The 21,626-nt window shown below is 33.2% G+C and overlaps 2 protein-coding genes across 3 annotated transcripts; one reads left to right on the top strand and one right to left on the bottom strand.

The window, feature by feature from the left end:
• Positions 1-2,331: 2,331 nt before the first annotated feature.
• On the top strand, positions 2,332-7,449 carry LOC131929628 (uncharacterized). Its single transcript, XM_059285923.1, has 8 exons — positions 2,332-2,367; positions 2,823-3,034; positions 3,266-3,460; positions 3,648-3,860; positions 4,101-4,284; positions 5,478-5,659; positions 5,876-6,087; positions 6,412-7,449. The coding sequence occupies exons 1-8, from the start codon at positions 2,355-2,357 to the stop codon at positions 6,704-6,706; spliced, it is 1,506 nt and encodes a 501-aa protein (XP_059141906.1). The 5' UTR covers positions 2,332-2,354; the 3' UTR covers positions 6,707-7,449.
• A 7,151-nt stretch (positions 7,450-14,600) lies between these two features.
• LOC131929627 (uncharacterized) lies at positions 14,601-21,166 on the bottom strand. 2 transcript variants are annotated; one of them, XM_059285921.1, is made up of 12 exons: positions 20,980-21,166; positions 20,262-20,412; positions 19,898-20,084; positions 19,604-19,724; positions 19,098-19,242; positions 18,448-18,604; positions 17,660-17,830; positions 16,673-16,813; positions 16,328-16,441; positions 16,073-16,151; positions 15,634-15,763; positions 14,601-14,830 (listed from the first exon to the last, which is right to left on the bottom strand). In XM_059285921.1, the coding sequence occupies exons 2-12, from the start codon at positions 20,361-20,363 to the stop codon at positions 14,735-14,737; spliced, it is 1,443 nt and encodes a 480-aa protein (XP_059141904.1). In that variant the 5' UTR covers positions 20,364-20,412; positions 20,980-21,166; the 3' UTR covers positions 14,601-14,734. The 2 variants fall into 2 exon arrangements, with proteins under 2 accessions (XP_059141904.1, XP_059141905.1); XM_059285922.1 differs by lacking the exon at positions 20,980-21,166 and adding an exon at positions 20,627-20,707.
• Between the last annotated feature and the right edge of the window lie 460 nt (positions 21,167-21,626).

Genomic DNA, 21,626 nt, shown 5'->3' with positions numbered 1-21,626 from the left:
GTTATGTCATGTTGAAACCACAATAACAACTAAAACATGTCAGCAAGTATGAGCTCCCTGTGAATTTATGGGTCATGTTGTCGAACTTTTGAAGTGTTTTTTTTTTTAAACTGCTGTGTCATGTTTGCTTGTTGCTACCAAATCACAACTGACCTCTGCCCAACAAACAAATCGTCGGTCTATTGTTTAAATAAGTAGGTTGAATAGTTTGCTAAGAACAATATGTTTTTTACATACACGCCTATCTATAAAAAAAAAATTCAATTAGCCAACCCAAATTAACGCCTAGAGAATAATCCTTGAGTTATAACAGACAGCTAATAAGCTTAGTTACAAAATATCTCCTAGCTACATATAAATCTAGATATGGTCTACATGTCGTTTTTGGTGTGTCAGAAAATCACATTAAAAAAAACAATATATTGTCTTACGAAAACACAGTCGATAACCAAGCAGGCTAATGTAACATTGGTTTTTTTAATTAGATAGAAAATGACTGCTTTGCAATTAGGTCTACATCTAAGTGCTTTTCAAAAACTATCAGGTGATGTTTTAATGGAATATTTGGGTTTATTACAGCTGTAGGACATTACTTGTGCGGCTCATTGATAATTTTAACTATAATTTACCAGTTGCTCCTAACTTAAAATACCCACCTACCCTTTTTTCCTGCTGTATTTTTATAAATGGATATAATCAAGATTGTGTCATTTTACCGAAAATATTTACTGAGCCTTTGTATGAAAGCGATGTACCATATGTAGCTCTGAAAATGTATGGCTTAGTGAAAATTGTATGTCATGTTAGAGGCATTGGTTTAGTGGACATTTTGTACATGTTAGAGGCATTGGTTTATTGGAGGGTGCACGTGGAAAAGGCTGTGGTTTTATTTTTTAAAGAATAGATTTCCACATTTTTTAAAATGAGACACAGAACACGTATCATTACAAGCAGACATGATACAGAATACATCTCGTTAAAAGAAGACATGAGACAGAACACGTCTCGTTACAAACAGACCTGTTTTGAGACCCAGTTGTTCAGCGATAAATTATAAAATATTACAATTTTGCTGCACCGTCTCATCCGCGTTTACAACACTGTTGCGATCTGCTCAGAACTATATATCTGTTAATAACACTGTTACGATCTGCTCAGAACTATATATCTGTTAATAACACTGTTACGATCTGCTCAGAAGAACTATCTGTTAATAACGCTGTTGTCATCTGCTCAGAACTATCTGTTAACAACACTGTTGCGATCTGCTCAGAACTATCTGTTAATAACACTATTGTCATCTGCTCAGAGCTATCTGTTCCGTGTTAATAACACTTGTGATCTGTTCAGAACTATCTGTTATTAACGGGTAATTTTGAGCAGATCATCGAGAGAAATAGCCTATAAATAAAAGTGTAGCTGGACGCCACTTGTTTGACGCCATAATTACAGAATGTTGTACTATCCTAATCCTGATGGGGGGGGGGGGGGAGCGGACCGCACCGGGTAACACCAAGGCAAAAAATAGCAGAATATATAGAGAAAAATGATAATTCCACTTATGTGATTGATTCGAGTGTTAAGAGGTGCAGATCGAAAGTTTGAGGAGGGGGGGGGGGTGCAAATCAAAAATTGAAAGTTTGTCCCCGGGAAGGGTCGCTACGCCTCTGGAGGGGTGACACCCGACCTCGCTACGCCACTGCATGCTACACATATCCTCACAAAATTTCGACCCCGCCAGTGGTTCCACGTGTTTACTTCTTAGTCCTCGACCAGAGTTTCTTCCAGACTTTTTTCTCGGGGAGGGGGGGAAGAGGACACACACAGACTCACCCGATGGACAGGATCGCAAAACTAAGTTTTTCTGGCTACGAAAGATTGTAATATAAGTTTTGTCAAAATCTCGTTATACATTTTTTCCACGAGTAAAATACTTCTTTTATATTCCGAACACAATAAAGTAGGGAGATTACAAATCCAGCATTATTTGGCAGCATTTCGTAATTTTGAGCTGGCAATCTTTTTTATTGTGTTATTATTTGACAACAATGTAGCTCTTTTGTTGCAGAAAATAAAATTAGTCGCTTTACATAGAATTATTATTAGAATGGCTATGCTAAAGAATCGTAAAGATTAAAGAATAAGATTAGCATACTGTAATTTAATTTTGTAGCTTATGTTCATTATGTTGCGAATAACTGCTTTAATAAAAGATGCAGACTAGTCTTCATTTGATTACTAAATTCTTTGACTGCATTACGAACATAAGCATAATTCAAACAGAATCTAGTCTAAGAATCTGAGTAAACTCAAGTAATAAAGTTGAGTAAAGTAAAGTGACAAAGTCAGCCCTCATGATGACAATGGGTAATTTTTTTTTATACTTAATTTGCTGATTTAGGACTATAGCAAATTTTAAAAATTATGTCTAAAACTTGTCATTAAATTAAACATTAAAGTGATTAAATTAATTAAACTATTCAGGAAATATAATTTTTTAGGCCTATTCATTTTTAAAGTTTCTACTGACTGGCAGTTTCTGTTACCATTCATAATAACAATTCATAATATAATTTAATAATTTGGGTTAGGCCTAATAATTTATAATAGTATTAGTTGTTAGGCCTACTAGTAGTTAGGCTTAATAATAAATTAATAATAATATTCATAATTTTTGTGTAGAACTAGTGAATTTAGACCAGTATTTTAAAATAATTTTTTTTCATGAGTTGATATTTAAACAATGAATTTAAAACTAAATTTGGGTCTTGAATGCTAAGCACACATTTCTTGATTTTTGTACTTTTTTTTCCATCTATCAGGGCAAACAGTTGTTCATAAAATAAAAAGACTGATGATTCTAATGGCATTGCCTCGGGTTATCCTACCTGTATTTGTTGTGATTATCTTTGCCTCTACTCTGACATACCTTATGTGGGCCAACCCAGCCAGTGTTGTGAGCGGGGATCAGTATATGGTTCAACCTGTTGGTGTGATGAAGGGCAGAGTTCAAGAAAGGACTAGATTTACTAAGGTTAGATTTTTTAAGTGTTATACTTCTGAAATAATTTGTGCAATCCAAAGAATTTTTTGTGATATAAGTATTATAAGAAGAGCTCTGAGCTGAAGCTATCATATAATATTCATTAACTGTTTACAAGTTTGTCAGGAAGTAATGTTCAAGATATAGTGTAGACAAAATGTATATACATTTATTAAATAACATGTTAAAGCTAATAAATAACTATTTCTGTTAATTATCTAGAATCACCTGGTTGAAAATGGCTATGGTGCCTGGATTGATGGTCGTGACATAGAGGTTATGAGTGCTATCCATGATATACATTACAGCAACACTAGCTCAACTCGCATTGTTCTTCCTAGTTTTTTACGTCATTCGAAGGAGCGAGATTTTGTCTGTTGCTTCCATACATCACTTCATTCTGATGAGTATTACCAAGTTAGTTTTTTTTGCTACTTCCCATATAATTTAAAATAAGCTATAACATTATTTAAGCTATTAAATTTAGGCAAAGGAAATTATAGGTAACAGATAGTTTTTAGTACTGCTTACTTCCAAGTTATACTACACTTTGTATTCTGTTGCTCATTAATTTTTTAATTTTCTCAAAACCAAAATATTATAGGTTCAATCAAGCCTTGACTTCATAGACTTGCGGTTCATTGTCAACTTCCAGAATGCAGCATTTGAATGTCTTCTAGATAACTCAATGACTGACCAAAATAGAAAATTTAAATATGTGGCCTTTGCTCCAGAGTCTTGTGAGAAAAATGTGTCGTCTTCAGTTAGAGTTGTGTACCCCCGTCTCAGGTCGTGGGAATTTGCTGTTTGCACAAAGGTATGTGGTTACGTAAGAGTACGTTAATTTTGTCTGGTTAGGCTGGTTTTATGATAACTTACCAGCTTATTAGGAGCCAACATTTGGATATTATCAAATTTTTTTCTTTTCAGAAGTTTCAATTAATTCTAATTTGTTTTTATTTGGAGTTAAATTGTTCTGTTTTTTATGCAAATTTGAAAAGATGTTGAAAAAAGTTTTTAACTCATTAGTCACATGTACATTAAAATCTTTCTTTAGGTTGCTTATGGAAGGTTGGACCCCGCTCGCCTAGTTGAATGGTTTGAGTTTTTAAAGTGGGTTGGCTGCAGCAAAGTTCTGACATTTTACAATAACGTGCATCCAGACTCAATGAAAGTTTTTCTGTATTATCAAAGTACTGGATTGCTAGACTTCATTAATTACAGACCTCTAAGTTTGAAAGGTAAATCTTTTAATGTCATGTATAAACACAGTCATGAGGAAAACGACTGGGTTTTTTACATTTTAAATTATAATTTGTCGTTTCATATTTTAAGGAAAGGAGCCTAGCTCTTTAAAATTTATTTTTAAGATATGGTAACAGGCATAGTAACGTGGAGCACTCCTTATATTATCAGCTCTTTCTTTGCAGAATTACCCATACATCTGCACATCACTTTATTTATCACACTTATTATTTATTGCATACTAAATTTTGCATATAACCATATGCTACATTCAGCAACAATAAGCAATAGAGGCTGTTTTTGGCAATATCATGTTAATGTTCCAATTTTTTTTTTTGTTGAGTATTAGCTAAATCACATCATAGTATAAAGTTGTTTCAAAAATCAAACCACATACACTCTAAAATTAAGATGGAATGGCCACCCCCTAAACCCAAACAGTTGATATGATTGGCCACAAATTAACAGGTTGAATGACTTTAATGTTGTGGGAATGTAGCAACAAGACCTGTTAAAACCTCAACAACCTCAAGCAAGTGTTATTTAGTTTAAACAGAAATAGCTTTATGATTTTTGTTGTTAGGCTTTTGAGTTGTGATTTCTTTTCTAAAAAATGTAAGTTAACAAACATAGAACACTTTAAACAAAAAAATTCCATAAAGCTTTTGTTGTTTTAACTCAAGGGATAAACACAACAAAAAACATTAATGCTTTTATAACTTCTTCTTCTTCTTCTTCGTTCTTAATTATTAGTGTTGAAGGGGATCGAGAATTATCTGTCAGTGCGTTTGAATTCGAGACTTTTTTTTTTTCAAATTTATCAACCATGAGCTTTCTGCCGACTTGACCACGCCTCCAACACAATTAAGCGTTACGTGTCAACTGATTATGCGCCATTGAGGCCATTGACTCCGATTTCAGCCTGCTTTTCTTTTTGGATTTGCTTCCATAGCCTTTGTCCAACCAAGAACAAACTACAAGGCAGCAGTTGTTTAATTTTGGAGTTGTCTCTCCTAGAAGAGTGGCTGTCCCCAGCTAACGAGCCTCATCTGCCCGGGGGTTCGAACTCGAGACTTTTCGGTTTAGCAACCATGAGCTTTACCGACTCGACCACGCCAACCCCTCTTTTATAACTCATTTGCTACTTTTTTTTTATAACTTGAATGTTGCCTTTTGTTGTTTAACTTAGGTGCTACTGAAACCAAGTTCACAGAGAACAATTCCCAAACAAGACAAGCTCGCCAGGACAAGACTTTAGTAGTGCGAGACTGCCAGTACAGGCTGGGTGGTTACGACTTTGTCATGACTGTGGACTTTGATGAGCTGCCCGTACCTGTTCGACCCTTTGGGTCATTGAACTGGGTGTTCCAGGTATGTCTTGTCTTTGGGTCATTGAACTGGTATTTCATATTAATTAACATTAATTATTAAACATAATATACTTTTCACTTTGAAAATTACACATATTAAGTTGAAACTACATATATTTTTGAGGTTTATTAAGAGTATTTTCTATCACATAGTCTGGAAAAACTTTTCATTATCTCAAAATTTTTACTTGTGAAAACTTGTAAAAATACTCCTTAGGACTTACTGCTGAACAACACAGATGCAGGGGCATTTAGAATGGACCCAGTTCTTCTACCTCCAGAATGGAAGAGTTCCAGAAGTAATTTGTTCCACTGGCAGTTCTCAGCAGGAACTTACATTACTCCGTACTGCAGGAAATGGGTTTACATCCCCAAGAGGACCTGGCTGGCCGCCACTCATGAAAATGTGCCTAAGAATGGCTACAAAAAGTAAGTTTTCTGAATTACTTCCCCCATGGCCTTGTATTATGAAAAATAAAGGTGGGTTTTACTAAGATCTGAACAAGAGCAATTAGATTTTCTTAGAGAAGGAAAATATTGAAAAATAAATGTTTCAAATTAAAACAACAATGTGATCTCATTATTTTTTGGTCATTATTTGTTCAACACTTCAAAATTATATTATATACAGGTCAACAGACTAAGTTAAACAGTGACAAATTCTTTTCTTTTGTTCACATTTCATACATCCCTTTAAGATTCCTAGTGTTACACTTGCCAACACTTACTCTGCCACTGTTTATGTCTGCACAGGTATGTGATCCCCAACAGCGCCCTCTACTTCCTTCACTTCCGCTCCTGCAAGCCAGACTGGTTGGGTGTACCGTGTCAAAATCTGACGCAAACAGTCAAAAATTTGCACGTCCTCGACAGGTTCTCAGGGATGATGTATCTCAGCATGAACAAGCTGCCCCTGGAGGAACTTATTCCAGACACAAACTATGTGAACTTCATCAGGTCAAACATGAAATCATCTGCTGCCATCAGGAAACGTAATTTTGAAATTGATACACAAAATGACCCATTCTTGACTGACCAGACCAGATAAAACACCTGCCTTATGTTGATTGGTTTCAGGGTTAGTTCTATATTTTTTTTACAAATGGCAAACAAACTGTCATGCTATCATTTGAACAAATTTCATGATCACTTGAATATTTAATCACTTTTAGTCTAGATTTTTATAATAGATAATAATAATATTTTTACAATAGATAATTGTTGTGAAATGTAACCATTGTCTTTACTAGCTCAACCCTAACCACAGCAAGTTATTCAGTGATAACTGTTTGGTTAACCCAATTGTGTAGGCTGAGCTATTTATGACTTGTATTGCATGATCATGTCAAATCTTCAAATACAAATTGAATGAAACATAGGCTGTCTGAAATATAGAATAATGAAAACTATTTACAGTAGAACATTGCATTTTAAAATTAACAGAGAAAGCAGTCACATGGTTCCTGGGACCTCCTGAAATTTCAGTATGTTCTAGAATTCTCCTAGAATTTAAAAACCCTGAAAAGTCCTGGAATTTGACAATTTCCCTGAAATTTTATTTCGGTTTGGACATTTTAGTGCACTTTTTTCTGTGTTATAGAATCTAGGTAATTAGAATTGAATTAACTCACTGTTTCTGTAATATGTTATGCTATAGTTTTAAGCACTGGTAATGTATTTTTGTAACATTTTTCTGTAATATTTTCTTAAACTGAAGAATTTATTATTTAAATTTTATACAAACTTTCTCATTTACATGGTACTCAATTTTTACCAAATTTGTATTTTAATTTTGATGCCCTTTAATGTATTACTTGTTATAATTATTCATTTTGTATGCTGTATTTTTTTTATTATGTGCCAACAATTTTAATAGTAATAGAAGTATTTGTGTGTTTATTCATCATATGATATAATTTTCTATTTATAAATCAGGGTCTATTACATTTGATATTCAAATAATGGAAGAACAAAGTCATTTAAAAAATTACACAATTCATTTAAAAAAATTACAGCATATATTTTATAATTAATTCACACTAAATTAATGTGTAGTCTCTTAGCCTTATTTGTAAGTACTACCTTAATCTGAAGATTTGTTTACATTGTGTCTGCTAATTATAGCAATATGCTGAGAATTGTATACCATCTGGTATTTCATTCACATGCTGTACTAAAAATCAGATAATTATAAAACTTGTAATTTTTTTGACTATCTAATTTCCTTAAATAGGCAACTGAAGTAACATTGGCTGTTAATTTACTTGTATACTTTGTTTGATATTATTCAGTGTGATCACATACCTGAAAGCTTTGTAGAAATAATGTTGAGATTTGCTATGCTTTAAAGATTTAAATAAATAATTGTTCCATTGTTTTTTAAAAAAGAAAATCAAATCCAGGTTGATAATTTTAAGTTACCTGTCAGTGATTGTTTATGATCAGATCACTTTGATGTCATATGTTGTAGATGTGTTATACATTTTTATATTAGCCTAATGTCACTAACATATTTAAATTAATTTCTGTTCAACTGGTACATCTGTTATATCATTATTGTTATAAATAACTAATAATTTGCATACTATTGTAATGTAATTTATCTTTTTAATTAATATATGTGTTCCTTAGAATTTTTAAAAATGTTTACACTTTTATCAGTGTATTAATTTGTCAATGGCATTATGTTCACTCTGATATATTCAATTCCTTGTCATTTTTAAAAAAACTTAAACTCTGCTAGTCCAGAATTTGTATTGTAATGTTGGGTAGTCCGGAATTGTTATGGTAATGTTGGGTAGTCCAGAATTGTTATGGTAATGTTGGGTAGTCCAGAATTGTTAAGGTAATGTTGGGTAGTCCAGAATTGTTATGGTAATGTTGGGTAGTCCGGAATTGTTATGGTAATGTTGGGTAGTCCAGAATTGTTATGGTAATGTTGGGTAGTCCAGAATTGTTATGGTGATGTTGGGTAGTCCAGAATTGTTATGGTGATGTTGGGTAGTCCAGAATTGTTAAGGTAATGTAGGGTAGTCCGGAATTGTTATGGTAATGTTGGGTAGTCCAGAATTGTTATGGTAATGTTGGGTAGTCCAGAATTGTTATGGTAATGTTGGGTAGTCCGGAATTGTTATGGTAATGTTGGGTAGTCCAGAATTGTTATGGTAATGTTGGGTAGTCCAGAACTGTTATGGTTATGTTGGGTAGTCCAGAATTGTTATGGTTATGTTGGGTAGTCCAGAATTGTTATGGTAATGTTGGGTAGTCCAGAACTGTTATGGTTATGTTGGGTAGTCCAGAATTGTTATGGTAATGTTGGGTAGTCCAGAATTGTTATCAAGTTGTGTCCCCTCTGCTGAATGTTTTAAGGTGAAAGATAAAACCTACTTTTAACCTTTGAAGACATTAATAGATATAGGTTATTAAAGAAAGTAGCCACATGTTAAATTGACAACCACACGTGTGACTTTTGACTTGAATTAGGAGAAATATATCACATGATTAGTTTCCTCAAATTTTTATTAGTTTTAAATATCCCTTTGGTGTTTTTATTCTCTTCTCTTAAACATTTAATGTGTGGTTAAAATATTCAAAATATTGATAAACCCCTTAATATCTGTGTTGTAGCAACTCAGTTTTTAACCCCTTAATATCTGTGTTGTTGCAACTGTCAATTTTTAACCCCATAATGTCTGTGTTGCTGGAACTGTTGTCAAAATGCCCATGGAACAAGCTTAAGGCCAAAGTCATTGTTGTCAAATTGTTTATGTACCTGATATTGAATAATCTCATACCCAGTGTAATATCGGTTTATCATTCTACTTAAAATATTTTCTCTTGCCTGTTTATAGAATACATAAATTTTACAAATCTCTATACTATTGATACTGCATTCTGCTCAAATCATTCAGTCTATCTTGTTGATCCTTGATGTCTACTTGTTACAAATGTACATCACTAATCACAGCTTAAAGATGCATTTCATTATTTAAGTATAAATGCATGGACTTATATATTATGAATATTGTCTGGAAGCCACGTACTTAAATGGCACGGAGTTAAATTAATTATTTAGCAGTTTAATTCCATGTTTTTTTTTCTGCAAAATTCATATGCTTTTTATTTTATGACCATACATAAATTTATATTTTGAAAGCATGCTGCTTGCAAACTAGAAATTTTACTTTTTTACCAAAATATTGAGCTAACTGCTAACATCGAACATAATTTTATTTACCTCAGCTAGTAATTAAAGACTAGTCACAATTTTTTATTGCTGATTTCTTTGATAAAACACATGGTATATAGCACACCTTGTCTTGCCATATCTGTTGAACAAACTTTAGATCACCCTCCAATTTTTCTAATGCATTGAACAATGTGATGTTTAACCGTAAAAATATTTTTAAAGAAAACTGTTTGGGAACATTGTTGCTACATATCAGAAGGTGGTCATGTGACCTTCCTCTAGGATTCTATTTATATAATTGTTTACAGCATTGTTGAATATTTAAACCAGTCTGTGTCCACATCATGAGAATGTTTTTTGTCTACAATTTGAAGTGGCATTGTGCAATGTTCATCATTCATATTTCATTATGAATGCATGTATGTAGAAGCTATATTTTGATACCAATTTATTTTAGTCATTGTATGGTAAAATGTTAGTTTTGGAAACCATATCATGGTGGCACAATATTCTCATTTCTAGGCAAACACTTGACCAATGCTTTTATAGATTTAGCACTATGGTTACATTTTTATTTTATGTATTTCATTGAGTTTTTCTTCTAAAAAAAAATGAATAATATCCTCAGTTGACATTAGACAATGCAAGGCTCCCAATGGAGCTACAAAACTACAACTCTTACAGTATTAAATATTTGACGGTGAATCATTTGCTTATTTTAATTGTAAGTGAAAATTTAATTTTCTTTTCCCCCCAACTAAATTTATCACTTCTTTTAAAGGAGTGTGTTAATATTTTATAAAAATGTCTTATACATTGTTAAATCTCACAAAAAGGTACATTTTTGCATGTGTTTGTTTAAATCTAGCACCTTTTTTGTTAAATTTTTAAATCTATGTAAATAATTTGCTTTAAAACCAAAGATTACTATTTAATATTGCTTACATTTTGAGGTGTTTTTTAATAAAAGTTTTTAAACAATTTTAGTCATTTTTTTTTCACTTTGCAAACTGAACAATTGTTAGACATGGTATGAGGAGCGATGAAAGGAAATAATAGATTGTGTAGCTGTCTACTGTATGGTAGAAAACATTATGAAAGCTGGATACAAAAGTTAAACATGGGCTTATTTTATAAAATATACTTTTACTTCACAATGAAGATTCATTGACTACACATTAAAGCTAATATGATAACATACAAATCTACTCACTAATGCACTCACAACAATCTGGTTCAGTGTCTCCTTCATTCCGTTACAGAATCACAAACATGATGTATGGGAAAGAACATTGCTTGCTTAACATATTTAAAATACTTGCCAAGTAACAATGTTGCTATGTAAATACTTTCATGAGGAGTGTGAAGCTTTCTTGATTAATAAAAAAAATGTAAAAAATATCTCACTCAAAAAGTGTTAAATTAGATGCTAATCACTTTGTTTTTAATTTAAGATTAATGATGTGAAAATACACTTTAAAAATAAGTTAATTTTATAACATGTATTTGCAAAAAGTGAAAATAGTTTGAGATTTTATCATGTGAAATACCAATAGAGAGGGTAAAGCTTAAAAAAAAATCAGGTAAAATATTTTTGTACCCCTTATTTATATTTAATATCATCTTTTTATGGTAAAGATATGTTTTTTTTAATTTATAAATCGTTTTTACACAATGTTCATTAGGTGAAAAAAATGATCAAATTTATGTAATAGAACAGATATTGGTAAAATATATTGTGGAAACTTTTGGTAAAAAAAATCTCAGTAGCTTAATGTCTCTGGTATTTCCACCCAGCACCAAGAAACTGCAAACAAATTGGTTTGTAATGATGATTACATACTATAAAAAATGTTCTTCATGAAAATAACTTGAAATCATTTTAAATTATAAAAAAATAATATTTTATGTTTTTTTTTGTTAACATATTAAAAAAAGGTGTAATAAAGGTAACTTATAAAAACAGTTACTTACCCACTTGCAATAAAATGTTGAATATGAGAAGAGTTAAAGAGGAAAATGTGTATAAAGTTATGAGCATCACAAACTGAAATCAGTTTAAAAAGATACAGAAGTTATAAATTGTATCATTTGGCTTGAGATGAATACATAGATTTTAGAAATTATATAAAAGTAAATCATGCCATTACTTATGAATAAAATGATGACATCTGGGCCAACATAAAATGAGCTTGTTACATAGAATTAAAAAAAATGTAGATGATTTGCTTGCATAAGTAAATACAAATCTTATAAAAATTTCTATAAAGTGAATAAGATTTCTTAAATTTATAAAGGAAAAAAAATTGTTGAAGGAGGCCAACTGATAACATTTCAATTTTTAAAATTAGATTCAGTAGGTTATAATCACTAATTATTTTCAAATAATTTGCTGAACAGGACTTCGTAATTAAGAAAAACTTCGTTCCAAATTTATTAAAAATTAAGCTTATGAATAAAGATCATTGTCAGAATACATTGGTTGAATATATATATTGGGTGTACGTATATTTCAATCATGTAAATAATTATTATTGCTATACATATTATCATATTAGACTAAAATAAGAACACACAATGTGAATTATGTCATGATTTGGGCTCTGAGAACATTTGTGCTGGAACATGTTAGTAGACAACAAACAAAATGATTCAACTTTTTTAACAGTTAGCAGGGTACAGATTTGTAGCAACAAAATATGATTCAACTTTTTTAACAGTTAGCGGGGTACAATACAGATTTATAGCCACAAAATATGATTCAAGTTTTTTAACAGTTAGCAGGGTACAAAACAGATTTGTAGCAACAAAATATGATTCAAGTTTTTTAACAGTTAGCAGGGTACAGATTTGTAGCAACAAAATATGATTCAAGTTTTTGAACAGTTAGCAGGGTACAAAACAGATTTGTAGCAACAAAATATGATTCAAGTTTTTTAACAGTTAGCAGGGTACAGATTTGTAGCAACAAAATATGATTCAAGTTTTTGAACAGTTAGCAGGGTACAAAACAGATATGTAGCAACAGCCATTTTGAACAGCTGTTTTTACAGGGTACTGTATATTTTAGACTACATGATACAAGTATTTCTCAACTTATCCCACTCTCAAGGAAACAACATCTTTTTATTAATATACAAATTAGGTTTAATATAAACAGGTGCATGCAGTTCAATTTTAATTTTTTTTTAGAATAAAATTTTGATATGCCTGAATTTTCTCACTAAAAGATTACTAACTCATTATTTTAATAATGCAAATAAAAACAACCTTATGTAATTTATTAAATTTGAAAAAAAAATGTATACTTTACATAGCTAATACTAAAGTGGTAACAAAACAATTACCATCATTATAAGAAACAGTGGAATGTATGACAACTTTACTCAGATATTTAACAGTGGAATGTAATGAGATTACAGCTAGGTAAATGAGTTACTTTTAATCAAAAGGACAGATATTTATTATTTCACAACAAATATACCTTAGCCATGGTACAAATTTTAAGGAAAAACAAGAAGAAAAGCACTTCAGAAAATAAATTGTAAAATTTTGTGCAAAAAAAAGATCACTTTGTAAGTAAATCATGTATTAAAATCATAAGCATTTTCTTTTGTAAAGAGATTGTAGATGATAAAAACATTTTAGTAAATGATTGAAAGATTTAAAGGAACACTTGTTTGTTACATGATAAAAATAGATCCATCAAAAAACATGAAAAACTGCAACTGAAACAAATATTTGACCACGAGCTACACAGAGGAGGGCAACAAATATGATCATACTTATAAAGATATTAAAATTAGAATTTTTTCAAAATTAGATGATTATTAGTCAGTAAAGTGGAAAATTTGGACTAAAGATAACAAAAAATAAAGATTATCTAAATAAATTAGCAGCTGCTATGACAATCTCGGAATTGTGGCTGGGTGAAGTAGTGCAAAGAATAAAAAAAAAAATCTTCCTTATCCGAATCACTGCTACTAAATGTATTTAACTGCATGACAGCACGTGTCATAAAATCTATGACTAGATTATGAGATAAATTGTATCAAATATAAAAATAATAATAATGTATAAAACATCTTTAATATTACCCTTTAAAAAAATACTACGTTTGTTCTTTCAAACAATTGAGATTTTATACTGAAATAAAATATGGTTTTAAGTAAGCATAAAGTAAATGTTAATAATTTGTTTAGTAACATTTGATTTGTACATTTGATTTTAAAAAGTTATATTTTGTCTCAAATTTCAAACTTTCTCTCAGAAGTCTGAGTGTAAGGTGCTCATAGTGGATTTCAGATCTCTTGCTATTTTGTTCAAGGCATCAATTTCTACCATTCTACAACAGTGATTAGTGTAAACATTTGCACATATTTACATCATAGTTCAATACTGACATAAGCCATGTGAAACAACTCAGCATTCCTTCCCCACCAACAGCTTTTTAAAATTTAAACAAAGACAACAGGTAACAGGTTAATCCATCTAAAGAATCTTCTAGCTAATTTTTTTAAAGTATGTTGTCAATTTAATTCTCTTCTAACTGAATGCAGCCAAGATGAGCTGATTCACAGATGATTTGCCTTAAAAATTAACTGTTTTCTTTTTCTCGAAGGACAGAGTGTGGTTGTGACAACAGAATATGTACTCTATAAGCAAAACCCTATTCGACAAGATTGGATGTACATTCTTGAACTTTGAACTTTTATCTAACAGGGTACATAAGCAAGTTGTTTGAGTTTTGTCATTAAGTAAATGTCCCCTTGTGTTTGATGACTGGCTCAATGAGTTGTGAATTCAAATGTTCATTTAGACGCTGATGTTTAACTTTTTGGGTCACGTGTTTAGATGTTCATCTAGACGCAGGTATTTAACTTTGGGTCATGTGGTCAGGTGTTCATCTTGAGGTCGATGACTAACTTCATAGTCCACATGAACAAATGCACGTTCCACATTACTGAGCTTCTCCAGTTTTTGCTGCACATTACAAGAGAGAATTTTAAAATGAGAGGACTCCTACAACATTAAACACTATGAAAAAATGTCCCCGTCCCCCTCCCTCACAAAACTGATCTTCAACTTCCAGATAAACTTAAGTTATGTGATCATATACCAGTCAGATCACATTGATGTTTTCAATAGTTTTTAGCATTAACTAGTTGATAGGATGTGTCTGACTAGCCAGCAGTATGTGCCTGTCTGACTAGCCAGCAGGATGTGTCTGACTAGCCAGCAGGATGTGTCTGACTGACTAGCCAGCAGTATGTGTCTGACTGACTAGCCAGCAGGATGTGTCTGACTGACTAGCCAGCAGGATGTGTCTGACTGACTAGCCAGCAGGATGTGTCTGTGTGACTAGCCAGCAGGATGTGTCTGACTGACTAGCCAGCAGGATGTGTCTGACTGACTAGCCAGCAGGATGTGTCTGACTGACTAGCCAGCAGGATGTGTCTGACTGACTAGCCAGCAGGATGTGTCTGACTGACTAGCCAGCAGGATGTGTCTGACTGACTAGCCAGCAGGATGTGTCTGACTAGCCAGTAAGACGAGTCTAATTTCGCTCAACATTGTCTGGTATCTAGATCCGGTTGTGACAACCCCCCCCTCCTCCACCACCCTTTTAATTACCCCCTCAAAACCAGTGGACTACGCCTTCACAGTAATGACCAGCTCTAGTCAAAACCTGTGGACCACGCTTCCCATTGTTGACCACAAAAATCCCTTCTAATGTCAAGATCACCAAAACTCTATTGCAGTTGGAAAAGCCACAAGTAACTAACCTGTAAACTTTCTCCGATGTTGTGGGACTCTGACAATACAGTATCTTCCTGTAAAACAATGTCCACCTCCACCAAAAATTTACTACCAAAGTGAAAAGCTCGGACTGTGTCAATGCATAGAATTGATGGGCTGTAATGAAAATAAAGAACAGCAATAAAAATTTAATTAACACCTAAATTAATTAGCTTTTAATTTTTTAAACCACTAGTTAAACTAATCAGGTTGAGCTGACTAAATAAAACCTTCCAGGCTGAACCTATCCAATTTAGGCTGACTAAATATGACCTGCCAGACATGCTAAAAACAAGGAAGTACGTTGTAAATATGTGACAGTTTGAATTATAAGGCTTGTCATGATGAAATTCTTAAAAACAATTTATTATTAACATTATAAATAAATAAGAAAATTGTGCACCCAAAATGATCAAATGTATTTACCTGTGGTTCAATGAAATCCATGTGATCTCACTTAAAAAGCTTGGGTCAGCTGTGTAGCCAGTAATCATCCTTAGCTGAGCTGATTAAAGATTATTTAATTAATAGGAATTTAAATACCTCACATTAATGAACTTTAGTGGTTTGAAAAATGCTGATTAGAAAAAAATTCAAAAGTGTGCTTTAGGCCTATGTTTTAATTTTAATGCTCATGTTTTTTTTTCCGTTAATGATACAAAGGAAACTGATGCGAGTTACCTATCCCTGTCTTCCACCAGTTGATGATGATGTAGAGAGCAATGATGATGGCCCCTCCTGGGTCTATGTAAGCTACTTCTTTTGTGTTAACTCTGTCGGCAAACTGTTGCGAGCCTGTTGGGTTACAAGACAAAATTATATCAGTTTGTGCTGCAACTGTTACATGTGAAATTATACAGAATTTTGTTCAGCAGAAGAACTAGAGAAAATTTGAATACCAATGCCCTCTACTGTTTCCAAACAACCCTCCTGTAGTTAATTCATCCCTGGGGCTAAAAGATTTAATGCGAGTCAAATGTAAAGGTGTAAATGCTTTATTTACAGTAAAAAGGGTTGGTAACTTACCCAAATAACCACAAACAATGGCGACTAAATTAGACACTGTATCATTGCGATGGTCTTGTATAAGGGCATCAACAGGGTTGGACTGCATATTTTTTCTTTTCATCACAAAATAAAATGAAACTGCCAAAGTGAACTTTATCACTACATCATGAGAAAATAAAATATTTAATGTTTAAGATGTATAAACAAGGTAATTAAAAAGTCTAGTGACAATTTTAGCGCAATTTCCTTACGTTATCTAAAAATAGCTCTGTCGTAGCGTAAATCAAGAGCAGGGTTAGTAAAACCATTGGTTAGTTATTAAAACGTTTTTTATTAATTTTTTTCAGTATTTTACATGTTTTATTTACAATAGAGTTACATGACTAAAAACCATTGCGCGCCTACTGAACGTGATGGCGCAGCCATGGAACGCGATGGCGCAGCTATTGAACGTGATGACGCGTGTGGTGTGGTTGGAAAAAATGCCTACTAATTCGGTCCAAATTTAATTAATTCAAAAATTTTTTGTGACCGAACGAAAGGATATTTTTGAAAACTTTCTTCGGCAATATTGTTCTAAATTATGGCAGGAATCGATTGGTACATGTGTCAAGTCGCTAAGTGGTCTGGTTGCCGAGATATGGGCCAAAAACTGAATTTTTTTGAGGTTTTTTGGCTTTTCCGGGAAATACATGAAAGAAACCCGGAATTTTTATTCATTCATCCATACATTCATCCATCCATTCCCAGAAATGACGAGTTAATAAACGCAATTCTCCAGAATGGAAATTGCGCTAAAAACTATGAGATTAGATATGATCTATTTAGTGCTTAGGTCATATATAGATGACTTATATATAATGGACTAAAAATGGAGGCTAGTGTTAAAAAAAATTTCTTTGATGACATGAATAGTTCCAAACAGAGTGAGAATAATATTGAAGTGGGCAAAATTTTTTTTTTAATACAGAATCTTAAGCTGGGCATGTTTTAAAATGTACGCACCTACAGTGCTGGCTGCAATAACAACTGTGGGGATCTCAAAATTAGCAATGTCTTCTTTGCTGGAACTGAGGCTAATCATCTTACGGATGGAGGAAATCAAAACTTCTAGAGAGGCAAGGGACATAATCACAGACAATACAATGATGGCTACTGGCTCTAGACGTGATCGACCTGGGGAGAAAATTTAAATTCTCTTTAATTTTTGTAACATTAGTCCAAATCAATATCTAATACTGATATGGAAAGGATTTAAACATTTTTAAACTCAAGACTTGCAGGACAGACAGACTCAAGTGTTGGAGGATATCCCCTTCAATATACACAACTAAGAATAAAGAAGAAGAAAAGAAGAAGAAAAGAAGAGAAACAGATTCACCAGTCTTCTATGGAATAGACTCAAACTCACCCACTGGATAGACATACAAGACTCACCTACAAGATAGACAGACAAGACTCACCCACTGGATAGACAGACAAGACTCACCTACAAGATAGACAGACAAGACTCACCTACAAGATAGACAGACAAGACTCACCTACAAGATAGACAGACAAGACTCACCTACAAGATAGACAAGACTCACCAACAAGATAGACAGACAAGACTCACCTACAAGATAGACAGACAAGACTCACCTACAAGATAGACAGACAAGACTCACCCACTGAATAGACAGACAAGACTCACCTACAAGATAGACAAGACTCACCAACAAGATAGACAGACAAGACTCACCTACAAGATAGACAGACAAGACTCACCTACAAGATAGACAGACAAGACTCACCCACTGGGTAGACATAGACGCTGCTCTTGCGGATGGCTCGTGTTGTCCACCAGATAATGATACCAGAGACCAGATCCACAACAGAATCCACAAGGCTGGATATAATGGACAGAGAATTGGACATCCCTACCGCAACAGCTTTGGCAATCATAAGGGACTGGAGTGAAGAAATTTTTATTGGCAATCATAAGGAACTGAAGCAAAGACATTTTTATTGGCAATCATAAGGGACTGAAGCAAAGAAATTTTTATTGGCAATCATAAGGGACTGAAGCAAAGAAATTTTTATTGGCAATCATAAGAGACTGAAGCAAAGAAATTTTTATTGGCAATCATAAGGGACTGGAGCAAAGAAATTTTTATTGGCAATCATAAGGGACTGAAGCCAAGAAATTTTTATTGGCAATCATAAGGGACTGAAGCAAAGAAATGTTTAAATAACACCAACTGCAGTATGATTAATGCTAGAAACTGAACTGTACACCATAGTGTATTTAAGTCCATTTCAATAATGTTAACTAAACAGATACCAATTCAATAATGTTAACTAAACAGATATCAATACAATAATGTTAACTAAACAGACACCATTTCAAAAATGTTAACTAAACAGATACCAATGCAATAATGTTAACTAAACAGATACCAACCAAATTAACAAGCAAAGAAATCTGTGAGAGCCTTGTAACAATGGTACTGGATTCTGGAATGTTCCTGGAGAGCATGTCTAGTTTAGAGTCTGTGGCTATACTTTCATAAGCACTAATTAGTTTATCCTGCCTCTCATAGTACAGCCTGCAAGAAAAAGATTACATCATAAATGACTTTTGTTTTTTCTTCTGTTTTTTTTTTTTAAATAAAACAAATAGAAACTTCTTTAGCACTTATTTGTCACTTTTTAGAAATTTACTAAAAATACATTAATTTTCATTTTTGAAGCAACAAAGCAAATGGTACTTAATAAATAAATTATTGTGCTTCTTTTGTGTTGTTAATTGCATAAGCTAATTATTTTTAAAAAACTTGTCAAGCATGAAGATTCTCAGCACACTTCGCCAGAAAAACAGATTTTGACATAGTATGTTGAAAAGTAACTAGATAACAGTTTTAAAATGTTAAATAATATCTAAAAATTCTGTAGCAGAAAATAGCCTACTTGATCCCTTTAGGTAAGCTTTTGGTGTCCACTCCAATCTCATCTGTTTTTTTAGATGAGAATATGTGTAGTGGCATTTTCCAGTTGTAGTGTACAGTTGAATGGGTAGCTCCATCTGTACCTGGGGTGGAAAAACCCAATATTATAAGTACATCATTAAAAGACTTCACACACATAATAAAGTATTCAAATATTTACATGAGCCTTAGTGATGCATTTAATAATATCAATATGAGTTTGGGGTTTGACCAGATAAGAGTAAGTAAATAAATGTGAATCAACAGTTCCACTTACTGGAATCTCTTCCTTCTGATGGTAGGACTTCCATTATACGCACTTCATGTTTCATGTCTTTGGGGGAAAGGTTAGTGTAGGAATTGTGACATGAGCGTTTGGGAGATCGACCCAGCAAATCATCAACAGAATTTTCACCATGGATACTCAGTGGGTCATGTAAATCTTCAGACGGCGACAGCAAATGCTGTAGGAGTATTGTTACATGTTACTTTAGTAGATGTAAGAATTTTTGTATATTTAACATAGGTAGATGTTAAACTTTTTTTTTACATATGTTACATTAATAGATGAAAGAATTTTTAAATATGTTACATGAGTAGATGTATAAATATCTGACATAACAACATTGTCTGGTACACACCATTTCTGCCCCATCTGATTGAGCTTTTCTCATGCCATGGTGCTGGTCTCTGGCAGGGTCAATGACCGTCACTTCCACACCTGGTACGGCATCTCCATACATTCTTTATGTCCAGCTTTAGTTCATCTGTAAAGTGATGGTAGCTACCTTTCTGGGGAAAAAAATTGAAAAAGGTGGGTGTACTGATGCGTTTTTCCATTAACTGCGCATTAACCCATCAGTTTTTAATAATTTAATAGTTAGTTTTTATAATTTAGAAACTGAAAGACTTTTAACTTTTACTTTTTCTAAGTTTAAATTAACCAGTGTATTTTAAAGTTTCACCACTTTATGTTAGGCTTAGGTGTAGATCTAGATCTACTTACTTAAAGTTTTCAGCTAGAAATCTAGATCTAGATCTAGGTCTAAAATCTAGATCTGGTACCGCTAGCAGTCGAGCGGCCTCAAATGCTCCACACTCAGGCTAAACCCGGTACAAACTTAAACAATGTCATGTGACGTCACATGACCATTCCAAATTTAGATTGTACTTTTAAATGCTTAGCTAGCTACGATGACGCCGCATAGGCCTACAATACATGGACTTAATACTCGTTTTTGCGTTGTTAGTGTTCACACTCTTTTATAGATCAAGCTTGACTTAAATGTAAGAAAGTGAGCATTTATTTGCGAAAACACTTTTAAATAATAATCAATTAAAAGCTAGATCTAGATTTACCTTGACCTTAGTTTAAAAAGTAGAAGAACTGCTCTGGTTGCAAGACATCTATTTTAGTCTTCAGATTATAGCTGGAAAAGATCAATATTCTGCATTATCGATTATTGACTGCTGCTACCAGTGACGGATTCGTTCACTTCCCCGTTTGATTACCCGCCACAGCTTATTCATACATGTCTATTTTTAATTTTATTTTCTGGTATTTGGAGCTATGGAATTTTGTGCAAACAACAGCACAATTTGAGTTTTTGCACTACGCGTAAAATCTCTGGTGCGTAACTGCTAACAATGCGTTTACACTTGCGACATGTAGGCCTATAGCCTACTATTCAAGCCTTGAAAAAAAAAATTGCAATAAGTTGTATGCCCCCCCCCCCCCCCATATTATTGTTCTGATAAAATTAACTTATTAATTTTGTGGCGAATTTGTTTTTCTCTAGACTTGTATATAAGTTGCAAGCAGAGTTTCTTCCAGGCATCTCTTCTTGCGGGCTCCGCCCCCCCCCTCGAAGAACGACTACCGCCCCAGCCCCGAACGAAATGGAATTTATATAGAAAACATATATTTTTACCAGTGCCCCCCTCCACCGGGAAATGTTGTCCGCCCCCTCCCCCCTCCCGAAAATATCAAGCCTTCCCCCCCCCCC

The sequence above is a fragment of the Physella acuta genome, unplaced genomic scaffold (assembly GCF_028476545.2).
Source record: "Physella acuta isolate Inbredline_101_S28 unplaced genomic scaffold, ASM2847654v3 ptg001656l, whole genome shotgun sequence".
In the NCBI taxonomy this organism is placed as follows: Eukaryota; Metazoa; Mollusca; class Gastropoda; family Physidae; genus Physella; species Physella acuta.
Note: the sequence above shows the minus strand (reverse complement) of the source record. Positions and strands in the feature narration are given on the sequence as shown.